Source organism: Betta splendens, chromosome 2, assembly GCF_900634795.4.
Source record: "Betta splendens chromosome 2, fBetSpl5.4, whole genome shotgun sequence".
Lineage (NCBI taxonomy): Eukaryota > Metazoa > Chordata > Actinopteri > Anabantiformes > Osphronemidae > Betta > Betta splendens.
In genome coordinates, this window is record NC_040882.2 from 26,927,551 (window position 1) to 26,939,033 (window position 11,483).

Here is an 11,483-nt window from a genome sequence, read left to right on the forward strand (position 1 = left end):
TGAAGCATCAGATAAAACACAGCTCCACTACATCAGCTGTGAGACTTTAATTAATTCTTCTCTCAATTTGAGCTGCAGGAAAAGCAAAGAGCAGCATTATTTGACTGGAACCAGTTTATTCATTCTACACTACTCTCACCTCTTATCAACTGTAATTAACTCTGATTTCTTGTTGTGGTGCTGTTTTCCAGTCTCTCTCAGGCTGTAGGTAATGAGACAGCACAGAACAAGCAACTCAAATGTTTAACATGTGAAAACACGTAAAACCAGAGTCTTATGCTTCCACCGCATTAGGTCCTGCTCACAGCTTTCAGGCCCGTTTGACTTTGTCACCTACACACACGTCCACCAGGTGGCGCTGCTGCTCAGTGACCAGCGCCTCGTGTCCAGCGCTTGCAGGCGTAGACGCACACTGTGAATATAAAGGTGTAGAGCTCGATGCACAGCAGAGTCAGGGACACGAGAGGAGACGGAGGCCGACAGGAAGCAGAGGTCGAGACGAGCTGCTGTTTGAGGGAGAAGAAGAAGAAGCGTCTAGTCTGATCCTCCGTGAGCTGCAGCTGCAGCAGGAGCAGGTCTCAGCCACCGCCAGCAGAGCCCTGAGGAAGGACAGGCTTCCTGAGCTCAGACCCATGAAGTGGTTCCTGAAGGCAGCGTTGAAGACAGACGCCTCAGCTTCAACACGTCTCCCACAGGAAGCGCAGCCCCTGAAACAAGAAAACAGGAGCAAAGGAGGTTGTGGTTTCAGGCCAAGCTGTTGTTGTCTCCTTCCAGACTCTCCTCCTTTGAACCCTTTAATGTGGAGGACGTTGCTGCACGTCTCTCCTCCCTCACGGAGGGAGATCGTGTTCCTCTGTGTTATAAATGATAAATAAGTTTCTTATCTTTCACTAAGAACACATCACAAATCTGAGATTATCTTGACATTGTGTTTACAGCTTTTAACAACATGAGGAAAATGTCTGTTTGTGAGGAGGATGTGCAGAAACTCCCTCAGCATCAGCATCTGCCGCTGTCACGGCCTGGACTCACTTCCTGTTTTATTTTCTCATACTTCCGGTTTTGTCCTGTCATTTTTGTTCCAGCTTCACTTCCGTTTTTTGTTGGCCTCACCTGTGTCTCATCACCCATTAATCATTTAGTATTTAAGCACCACCTCTAGCCTTAGTTCCCTGCTAGATTGTCTACGTTGACCACTAACTAGCATTCCAGCATTCCTTATACTCGTGCCCTGTATTTTGACCTTGCTTCGCCATCGACCCTGATCTTTGCCTGTATTTTGACCTTGCCTTCGTCTGCTCCTTGTTGGATCCTGTCTGTATGACCTCTGCCTGCCTGACTGATTATTAAAACTCTGATCTTAACCAAGCCAGCGCTGTGCATTTGGGTCCTTCCTCCATCATTGTTTGTGACAGACGCCATCCTTCCTTCCAGCTGCTGGACAGCGTACTGGGTTCTGTAGCACAGATCTGACTTTAAAGGAAATTATGTCACCCACTGTTCATAGACAAACCCAAATTAATATGCTGTTTCCTGTGTGCTTTCACATGATGGAGCAGAAGAGCTGCCACTGCTGTACTAAAGGTTCTGTGAGACGGTGCGGTTGAAAAACTGCAGTTTTACAGTGTCGAGGGTGTGCGTGTGTGCGCATAGTAAGTGCGAGTTGTTATCTTCATAGTCCACTTGTTATACATCAAGTTTATGTAGTGTTTTGTTAGCCATTAACAAGCTGTTGCTAGTAGCTAACGTCCTTGCTATACGTTTACCTGTGCACCTGTGTTTGTATCATTTTTACGTTTATTATCCTGTTTTAATCTGGGTAGTTTTGGGCTACTGTAATGTTGTGTCGGTTTATGTATATATTTGTTTACACCTTTGTACTGTTTATTATTTATAGAGACCACACCCCACCTAGCTCATCTCCTGCATTAAGTGTGTTGGATAAAGTACAGAGGCCAAACACATCTCCGTCTCCTCCTTGCTTCATCACCACACTCACTACCAGTATCTTCCTGGCCTTGAAGTGTTGTTCTGACACCCAGGATAGAAACAGTGAGGATTGTGAGCCTGCGCTTACAGCCTTATACCAAGCTATTTCACCCACAACTGCGTTATAATAAACCTTCAGCATCAAACCCAGCATGAGGCTGTCACTGGGCCCAGAGCCCGGGTTTAGAGGAAGGAACCAGGTCCCAGTGTCTCACTGGATCAGCTGTGACACGTCTGGATCCACTCACATTCTGTTTCTCTGGACTATAAATCCTCAGAAGCTGGTTTTATGTGTTTGAGGAGAAGCAACAGGGGTAGTGTTTTTCAAACTGGATCAGCTTTAAATCCAAGCATGGTCATCAGAAATGAAGGAAAGCAGGAGCTTCACTGTGACGGGTCCTATTTGTGTGTGTGTATCACACATGTATTGTGTATCAGACGATGTTAATGCAGCAGTTTGAACCAGTCGAAGGCTGTTTAGACCAGTTCAGGCCTGTTTGGACCAGTCCTGGTCAGTTTGGCTGCAGGCTTCAGGCTCGGTATGAAACCGCTGATGAGCGACTCGTCAGCTCATCAGTTTGTGTTTCATATCTTATCTTGTATGTTTCTGTTTGTTTGGATGGTGAATCGTGATTCTGGACCTTTATCCTGATTTATGGAAGGTTTTTGTAATGTCTCGTCATCACTCATCACATTTCATTGCATTGTCTACGCATCAGGAGAGGAGCGGCTGAATGACAGTAGAGGTCACTGCACCCACTGCAGCGACGCTGACTCATTCATAAACAGGTTCAAGTCTGGAGGCACAATGGATTTATTTCATACGGTTCTGAGATGTGTCTGTTTGTGTGTGAACTATGGGTCAAAGCATCTGATCAAACCACGAGAGCTCACGTTAGGACAGACTTCAATAATCAAACAATGGGAAAAGTCTTTTGTTTTACAGTAGCAAAAAGACAGTGAACAAAAACATAAATGAATGGACAACTGCTGCTGCTTCTTCACTGCTCACGCTGAGCTTTGGGTTTGAGGGAACTCATCTGTCTGATTATGAGTCATGTTGTCTGAGCCACGGGTGCCGCTTCTCTCATGACTCTCAGTTGAGTGGATTGTGAGCCTTCATAAAATGCTAGAGTCATATTGTTGTCATCTCCTCCTCCTGAATGAGGTCTGGAGACAAGACAGAACTCAGTCAGAACACGTATTAATCCACAATAATTAAGTGCTTTGAGTTTGTTTACTAAAGTCTGTGGAATCTGTGGGTGTGACTCAAACAACAACACACCTCCACTTGTTCTTTAAATGTTCAACTGTCACTTTTAATGAAGTAAAAAAAAGTTTCACGTTGACTGAAACAAAAATCAGGAGAAACTGTGAAGTGGTAAAGTATAGTATAGTAAACTAGTAAAGTATAAAACAGCCAATATTTGACAAGTGGAGACGAGTGGCTGATGAGGCTGCAGCTACAACATCCTCAGTGTTTGTTGGTTTAAACTCAAAGTCAGGACGAATAAAATGCAATAGAAAAGAAAACAAATCCAGAGGATGAAAAGAAAACATTTGATCTGAGAAAAAAAACTAAATGTCCCCAAAACAAACTGTTTTGGATGTTGAATGTGAAAAATCTAAACATAAAGAGGAAGTAACTGAGATTTCTCCTGACATGAGAAGCACATGCACGCACGCACGCACACACACACACACACACACACACACACACACACACACACACACACACACACACACACACACACACACACACACACACACACACACACACACACACACAGCAGGGATCCGGCTGTTTGGTTTCAGTGTCTGGTCCCAGATCAGAGACGCACTGTCTGGACTCACACTCAGACGCCATGTGTGGAGTCCTGCTGCTGCTGCTGCTGCTCTGTAGCTCTCAGACTAATCATTTCTATGGGACAGTGATGACCTTCACCCCCCAGGACCTCAGAAATAATGGCTCAGTCACGGTAGGGCAAATATTCATGTTTCATATTGTGTTTAGATTAGATGTAATCAAAACAAAGAGAGAACAGTAGAAACTCAAGTGATTTGATGCTTGTTTTAAGGTTTTGTGGACTTATTTTATACTAACGTCGTAACTGACTGCACCCACTGTGCAGCAGTTCACCTTCATGGAGTCTCTGGCCGGCTGCAGCCGCCTGCTCTCTGCTTCGCCTCCACGTGACGGCTTCTAAAGGCCTCGCTCTCGTCCCGCAGGTTGTCTGTCGCTACAAGACCAGCTTCCGCTCGTGCAGCGATGGCGACGCCTGGGACTGCGCCGGCGGCGACTGTGGGAGTCACACGTTAGAGCTGAGCGTCGTGGACACGCTGGACGGAGACTGGTGTCAGAAGGAGGGAGTCATGAGGCGACGCGTTCCAGACACGGAGCCGTTTCAGCTGCGGTCAGAGTCACATCTGTCAACATCTGTCTCCCAGTGAGCGACAGAGCCCATATTGGGCCCTGGGGGAGGTTGGGCCTCAATGCACAACTGCAGAGCATGTGTGTGGGTTTGAGTGTAGCACTACATGGGGCGAGCATGGGCATAGCATAGAATGGGTGAGTGTATAGAAGGGTGAGGACGGCTCTGGCTGTGCTGCGCGTGGCGCCTGGGCAGTAGTGCTGCGGTCCCTGGGTCTCGCTGTCTCTTCCTGGCTGGGGGTTGTGGGGGGTGGTGGGATGGTTAGCAGAGCTAGTCAGGAACCTGGCTCTGCTTCCCAACTACATCTCTCTCTGTAGGGGTGGTGGACTGGGGGCGGGCCCCACTCTGGGCGCGGGGGCATCTCCTGGCGGGCTCCCTACGGACCGTGGGTCCTCGGGCTCTACTCTTTCAGGCCGACCCTCCCGCCGGGGGGAGTGTTTGCCCCTGGTTCTCATGGGGCGGACGGCGTTGACCCCCGGTGGCCCACTCTGGCCTCGGGTGCTGTCTCTGTGGCTGCTGCAGCTCTGCCTGGGGGGCTCTGTGTGGGCGGCTTGGGTCGCAACACCTGCCCTCCTGGAACTGAAGGTGTGTGGGCTCCCTGGCTGCTAGGATTCCTTCCTCTGCTTGCTGGATGGGCGTAGTGGCCAAGCCCCTCACATCACCCTGGCTTCCACAAGTGGCATTGTTCATGCACCAACGTCTGCCTCACCCTTTGGGTGAACAATGTTAAGCTACAGCCTTACTAACCTTGTAGTGGGACACTTTCCAAATCCAACTGTAAGTATTATTGATATTATCACTACCAATATCAATAATGTGTGAATATGGAAATTGTGGTCTTGTATTGTTGTTTGTTGTATGTCGTCGCTATTATTAAGTAGTATGGGATATGTATAACAATGCACACGTGTATGTATATGATATGTATATGTTTTGTTGAGTGTGTGCACATACTTAACTACATACATAACTGATTTGCTTGGTTTCAGCAGCTAAACCAGCGCTACTCACCACATCCACCTACATGTGCCTTCGTGCCACCTCACCAGCTCTTTATCAACCCTATGCTCTGTGCAGGCCACACACTAACGTCTCTAACGCCCTTCACAGCCTGAGTGGCGGCGACTGGATAAGCGGCGTCAGAAACGGCGTGCGCAGCTGGTTAGCGATAACGCGCGTGGACCTGAGAGTCCGCTCTGACCTGGGTCAACCCAACAGGTCGCCTCAGACCACGGTGCTGCCAGCGCTGCGGTGAGAAGCTGACCTTGTTTTAAACGTGTGCATTCACATGCGGATCAGCTGATTTGATGCAGCTCCTGTGATTCTCAAACATCTGTTTCCGTTGCTAGAGTTCCATCAAACTGTCGCAGGGACTTCGACCTTCTGGCCTTTGACCCAGATGGAGACGAGGTGAAGTGCAGATATGGTGACGCCGGAGCACAGGAGTGTAACCCCTGCAGGCCACCGTCTCTCCTCACCGTCTCACCGGTACCTGTGGTCCAATCATGATACAGAGATGAGTGACATCTAGTGGCCGGTCGCTGTAACCACATGCCTTGTTCATGTTGGCCTTGTGTCTCGTCTCTTTGCAGTCGTGTACGTTAACGTTCCACTCCAGCAGCAGCAGCAGTGAAGGCCCGTACGCCGTCCAGGTGGAGATGGAGGACTTCCCCAAGCAGAACATCTCCCTCCTTCAGCGTGATGGTGTGAAGATAACAAGAACTCCCAGTGATGCTCTGAGTAAAATACCGCTCAGGTTTGCTTTAATAGGTCGGTGGGATGAAATATAAATTTGTCTGTTTCCACAAAAAACTGGACAAGACTTTAATAGAACCAGTGATTCCTTACTTGCTCCAGTGGACCCAGCAGTTCCATCCTGCACTGACGGACTCTATCTCCCCAAGTTCCTGCCTCCAACTCCAGCAAGTCGGGCTCAGCTGGTCGCGTTTGTCAACCTAAACCTGGAGATTACGATCAAAGCGGAGGCAACTAGCGCCCAGTGAGTAATACCATGATGATCAGTGGACCAGTACTACACTGATCAGTGGACCAGTAACTCCACTGGTTCTGTGCAGGGTCTCGGGTGTTTTCTTCAGTGGACCACACGGCACCACAAAGCAGGAGGTGTCTGAGGGCCACTTCCTGCTGAACTGGACGCCGCCTGAAGGCAGCGAGGAGGAGACCCACCCCATGTGCTTCGTGGTCCGAGCAGTAAAAAGGTCTCTGGTGTAACTGTAGTAATGTTGGTACTCGAGTACACAGCTTCATGTTCTACACCAGATCCTCCAGCAACTCGCTGCCATGGCTCTAACAGACGATGCTTTCCTCCCTCAGCAAGTAAAGTAAAGTAAAGTAAAGTAAAGTAAAGTAAAGTAAAGTAAAGTAAAGTAAAGTAAAGACGTGTCTTCATGCTCTCGTGTCTGTTTGTGTTTTCAGAACCAACCACAGCCCGACCCACAACTCTTCCTCCTACGACCACAACCACAGCTACGGCTCCAACCAGCAGTGAGTTATCTGACAACTGCTCACCAGTTCTATTGAACCAGATGCTGATCACGTGACTTGTTTTCATACACCAGCTGCCCCCTGTTTCCGCCTGTGGACTCATGGTCCCTGTTTTTCTTGTCTTCTTCCAGGTCAGAGCACCTGGAGTCAGGAGCCGGACTTGATGCCCAAAAACTCTGGTTCATTGTTTATTTCTGGGTTGTTTTAAAGTTGTTTCTGTTGTTTTTTGTTGAATTTATTAAAACTTAGCCTCTGCCGTTTGTTCTTCCAGTTAAAGGAAACCACGCTGGTAAAGTGTGGGGTCTAGTGATTGGTGCTGGACTCAGCGCCGTGGTTCTAACCACTGGAGTCTGGGCAGTGAGCAGATACGTCAAAGCTCGTAGGTCTCACGGTTCAGTGTGTTCGACTTTGACGTCTGCTGAGTTTTGTGCTTGTTCATCCTGTGTTCTGCACCTTTACAGGGAGAGCAGGGATCTAGAGAGGGACTTGAACCCAACGCCGCCCTGCCATCTTCTAAATACCTTTATGAACTATAATTTCTCCATGTGGTGTCAGTCACAGTCCAACTGTCTCCTACACCTGAGAGGTGACGCAGGTGGAGATGAGATGACAAACAGCACTGACTCACACGTGAAGGAGTTGTTATCATTTATGTCTCAATAATAATAATAATAATTAACCTACTGTTTTGTATGAAATGTAAAGTTTGCTAAATATTTTGCATCTTACTGTACGTCAGGTGTTTTCTAGTGTTTTACTTTGAAAGTGAGAGTGAAGCAGGAAACAGCAGGTGGCGCTGGTTCCCCAGACTTTTATTAAGCGTCTTTACAAATTCAGCCCAAGGATCCTCTCAATTAAATGTCCAGCTGTTACAGTGGATGTGTAGAGTAATAAACACAGACTCCTTTTACTTGAACTAATTTTAGTTTTGACCTTTTTGTCCAAATGTGTGATTCAGGATAATCTCTAATTTCTAATCATTTCAGATTTTCTAGTGTTGCTTGAAATGAAAACAATCTAACTACAGTACAAAGGACACTGATCACGTCCGTCCATGTTATTGGAAACTCTTAACCTACTCTTAACTTCAGTAGGTTTCTTTTTTTACTTTCTTCACTTCTCTCATGTTTTGCTATGTGTGTGTTTTATTGTTGTGTTAATGTTTCCTTGTTTTCTTTCATTTGTACCATCTTCCTGTTGTGATCAGTGGAAACGTTGATTCCTCCTCATTTACTTACATTTTCCTGTGAACTCTTTATCTTGATTTGTTTTGTGAACCACTCAACACAACATGTTAAGGATTTTTTCCTTGTGACGTGTTTGTCTCTTTGTCCGTTTGTGGGTTTTAAATGGTACAAAATGGTTTCATTTCTGTGAAATACCACCAACCTAGTTTCATGCGATGCTGAAAAAAAACTTTACAGTATATGTGTGAAAAACGTCTCATTGTCCAACAGAAACATTTTTAAAGCAGATTAGTTTTATTGCATCTAACGTAAATATAGATTTTTTTTCTTTTTTTTTCTAAAAAATATCTAGATTGCAAACTTTACCCTGTTGTTGTGTTTGGAAACAAATGAATAGGACACTTCACTTCAAATCCCATTAAGACTGTACTTGTCACTCTGGCGTCATAAGATGAACTTTATTCATCTCACAGTGATTGACAGAGCAGCCACAGAGAAACATTGGGCTGCGTTGGCCATTTCTACAGTAAATCACCTCTTGGCCTCTTTGTGGCTGCAAACATCCTCTATCTTTTCACTTCTGAGAAAAAATGCTCATCCACTTTGAGGCCACTCGTCACAGCAGCCAAACCACAGCGGCAGAAAAAAGCTGATTCAGTGAATCACAAATACTAAATAAGACAGTATGGAAAATATGTTTTTACATATAACATGTATAACATTTACATGTTTTTAACTCAGATTAAGAGGAAAATGTTGGTTGAGTAGAAAATGTGTTTGACATTTTAGACATTTGAGCTCAGAATTCTGGACAACGGTGAAGTGAAAGGAAAGACATGAAACCTCAGGTTGAGTTGAAGAAAACAAGCCAAACCACAGACACGTCTCTGGCCGTTCACTTCCTTTTCACACTCATCAGCACCTCTCATATTGTGTAAAGCTGCAGGCTGCTCGTGTCGGCTCGCTCACATTAACCTATACTGTAACTACATGAAACCCAGGGAGCATGTTGTTAGTGAGCTCACGTCAAATGGCCCAAGAACAAGCCAGAAGCAGACTGTGTGTTAAAAACAGGAACGCTCCAAATCACAGAAAAGCACGATGTTGATGTCGTCTGCCATCAGTCGCCTCCCGGAGCCCGATTCCTCTCCTTCACCCTTTGTCCCAGGATACAAGATATGTTGTAATTTAACCCTAAACCACTGATTCCAGGTTTGATGTTTTCAACCTTTCATCCATAAAGTGTCCTAACAGAAAGACTCAACAATACAGAAACGGTTTAGGCCCAAAAACACTTTTATTAAAACATTTTCAGTCAAAGTACCAGGTCAAAAACAGACGACCCCGGCTGATAATTACTGATTAGTTGATGTGTGTATGTCCCATAGAGAGCACTAAGACACAAATCAGCCTAATAAAGGTCAAAATGTAAATATTCCCTTCATATTCAGAGAATAGAGTGAATGGCGTCTCAGTGGAGTCAACAATCGACGACACTCTTCTCTGACCTTGAACTGACTGAGCTTCGCTGTCAAACTCTGCTCTGAACAGACTCCTCTTCTGGTGGTCGGTCCAGTCGCCTCCCGGCCGGTTCTGATCCGTTTGTGGCATCACACCACTACTTCCACGACGACGGTGCTGCCTGTTCTGTCAACAGCTCCCTGATCTGCTGCAGGACGAGACACAGGAAGGAAATCAGGTTTATTACATGTGCATCAGGCCTCAACGTCTGCCCGTGGTTGTTCCATTATTTATGACCTGCCCGTTTATTGTTTATATTCACCTGAACCTCGTTTAATTACTGATCAGTGGAGAACAGCTGGAGCCTCTTTCTTCATACCTTCTCTAAGACTAACGCTGGTGCTAAAGTTACACTGATGAGCTACAGTAGAGAGGCGCCAGCACCTTTCTTCCTGTTCCTGCATGTGAGGCCCAGGACGACGGTGGACAGCAGGTAAAGCGGCCCCACCACCAGGTAACATGAGAGCCGGATCACAGACGTCACACACGCGGAGGCAGCGGGAGGCGAGGTGGCGTTTGAGGTGGAAAGTGGAGCTGTAACCATCAAAAAACGGCCGCGTCACTGCAGCAACAAGATCAAGTTTTACTTTCTGCTTTGTCTTCATTTCTCATTAGATGTGAACATGCAGAGCAACGTGAGGTTCCTTGTTTTTCTGTGTGGAACAGAGGCCTGTCACATTCACAGGGTCCGGCTCCGGGTCCAGACCCGCGTCCGTACAGTACCTGCAGCACTGGGAGGCAAAGCGGTGGCGGCTCTGCTTAAAGGCCGCGCGTCTGTGGCCCCACTAGCACCTGGAACCACACCCAACAGTGATGTCACACCAGGGTCCCTCTGGACCGAGCCGGACCGAGCCGGACCGGACCGGACCCTGCCGCCTCACCCTCCACGTGGAGCCAGCTGCCGGCCGACGCCGCTCCTCTCACGCTGCAGGTGTAGAGGCCCTGGTGGGAGCGGGCGGCGCTGCCGATGCTCAGCGCCGCCGTGGAGCTGCTGCCGATGTGCCGCCCGTCCCTGTAGAAGCTGAAGACGTGGCCGGTGGAGTTGGAGTCCGCTCTGCAGCGCAGGCTCACGGCCGAGGCCTCCGGCACCGGGAGCCCGGGGCTCTCCAGGATCACGGCCCGGTCTGCGGAGCGAGGCCAGAGCTGAGCCTGGAGGCTCCTCGGGTTCCACAGGTTCCGCGTGGAGGCGGTGCAGCTTCATACGTTACCCGTGATGGTGATGTTGACGCCATTGCTCCGCTCCCCGTCCTCTGACTCGCACCAGTACAGCCCGCTGTCCGTGGGGTAGGTGGTTCTGATGACGCAGGTGGAGCCCGAGGAGGTGACGCCCCAGCCGGACGAGCAGCGCCGCACCCCCCCCTCCACCGTCTCCCTCCTCACCGTCCACCCGCTGGAGTCGGGCGCCCGCGCGTCCTGGCAGCTCAGCGTGACGTTGTCGTACCGGAAGAACTGGGCCCGGTCCGGGTGGACCCGAAGGCAGGCTGTGGGAACGGAGCCCCAAAGAGCGGCTGAGTGAGAGCGGGCGAATGAGCAACGGGCGGCGAGAGCGGCTTCTACTCACTCAGCATCAGGCAGAAAGGTGTTAACTGCATCCTGTCCCACGACCGAGTGACGAACGCTGGCATCTGCACTTCCTCTGACTCCTCCTCACACGTGCCCTGATCTGAACCAGATGGAAACAACGTCACGTCACCATGGCTGGCTGACTGTCTGCTACAGAACGGTCAATCACGCTGTCTTTTCCTTTTTCTGCTGCACTGCTTTTAATTCTTCTCTCCTTCCTTTTTAGACTTTGCCTCATTCACAAATACACGACCTCATTCACGCTGCATGAAATGATCAGACCTGC

The 11,483-nt window shown here is 48.2% G+C and overlaps 2 protein-coding genes across 6 annotated transcripts; one reads left to right on the forward strand and one right to left on the reverse strand.

Annotated features, from left to right (window-relative positions):
• The first annotated feature begins 3,741 nt into the window (after positions 1–3,741).
• LOC114868772 (uncharacterized) lies at positions 3,742–6,751 on the forward strand. Of its 2 annotated transcripts, none has more exons than XM_055513818.1 (7): positions 3,742–3,968; positions 4,219–4,436; positions 5,532–5,672; positions 5,771–5,909; positions 6,014–6,191; positions 6,279–6,420; positions 6,497–6,751. In XM_055513818.1, exons 1-7 carry the CDS (start codon positions 3,855–3,857, stop codon positions 6,651–6,653), a joined length of 1,089 nt encoding a protein of 362 aa, XP_055369793.1. In that variant the 5' UTR covers positions 3,742–3,854; the 3' UTR covers positions 6,654–6,751. The 2 variants fall into 2 exon arrangements, with proteins under 2 accessions (XP_055369793.1, XP_029028403.1); XM_029172570.2 differs by having other exon boundaries at positions 3,745–3,968; positions 4,219–4,403.
• A 2,640-nt stretch (positions 6,752–9,391) lies between these two features.
• Positions 9,392–11,465, reverse strand: LOC114869095 (low affinity immunoglobulin gamma Fc region receptor II-like). Of its 4 annotated transcripts, none has more exons than XR_003788107.3 (6): positions 11,196–11,465; positions 10,843–11,115; positions 10,516–10,758; positions 10,358–10,426; positions 9,897–10,168; positions 9,392–9,782 (listed from the first exon to the last, which is right to left on the reverse strand). XR_003788107.3 is itself a non-coding variant. In XM_029172963.3 (6 exons), exons 1-6 carry the CDS (start codon positions 11,257–11,259, stop codon positions 9,724–9,726), a joined length of 855 nt encoding a protein of 284 aa, XP_029028796.1. In that variant the 5' UTR covers positions 11,260–11,465; the 3' UTR covers positions 9,392–9,723. The 4 variants fall into 4 exon arrangements, 3 of the variants coding, with proteins under 3 accessions (XP_029028796.1, XP_029028787.1, XP_029028809.1); XM_029172963.3 differs by having other exon boundaries at positions 9,392–9,779; positions 10,019–10,168; XM_029172954.3 differs by having other exon boundaries at positions 10,019–10,168.
• Between the last annotated feature and the right edge of the window lie 18 nt (positions 11,466–11,483).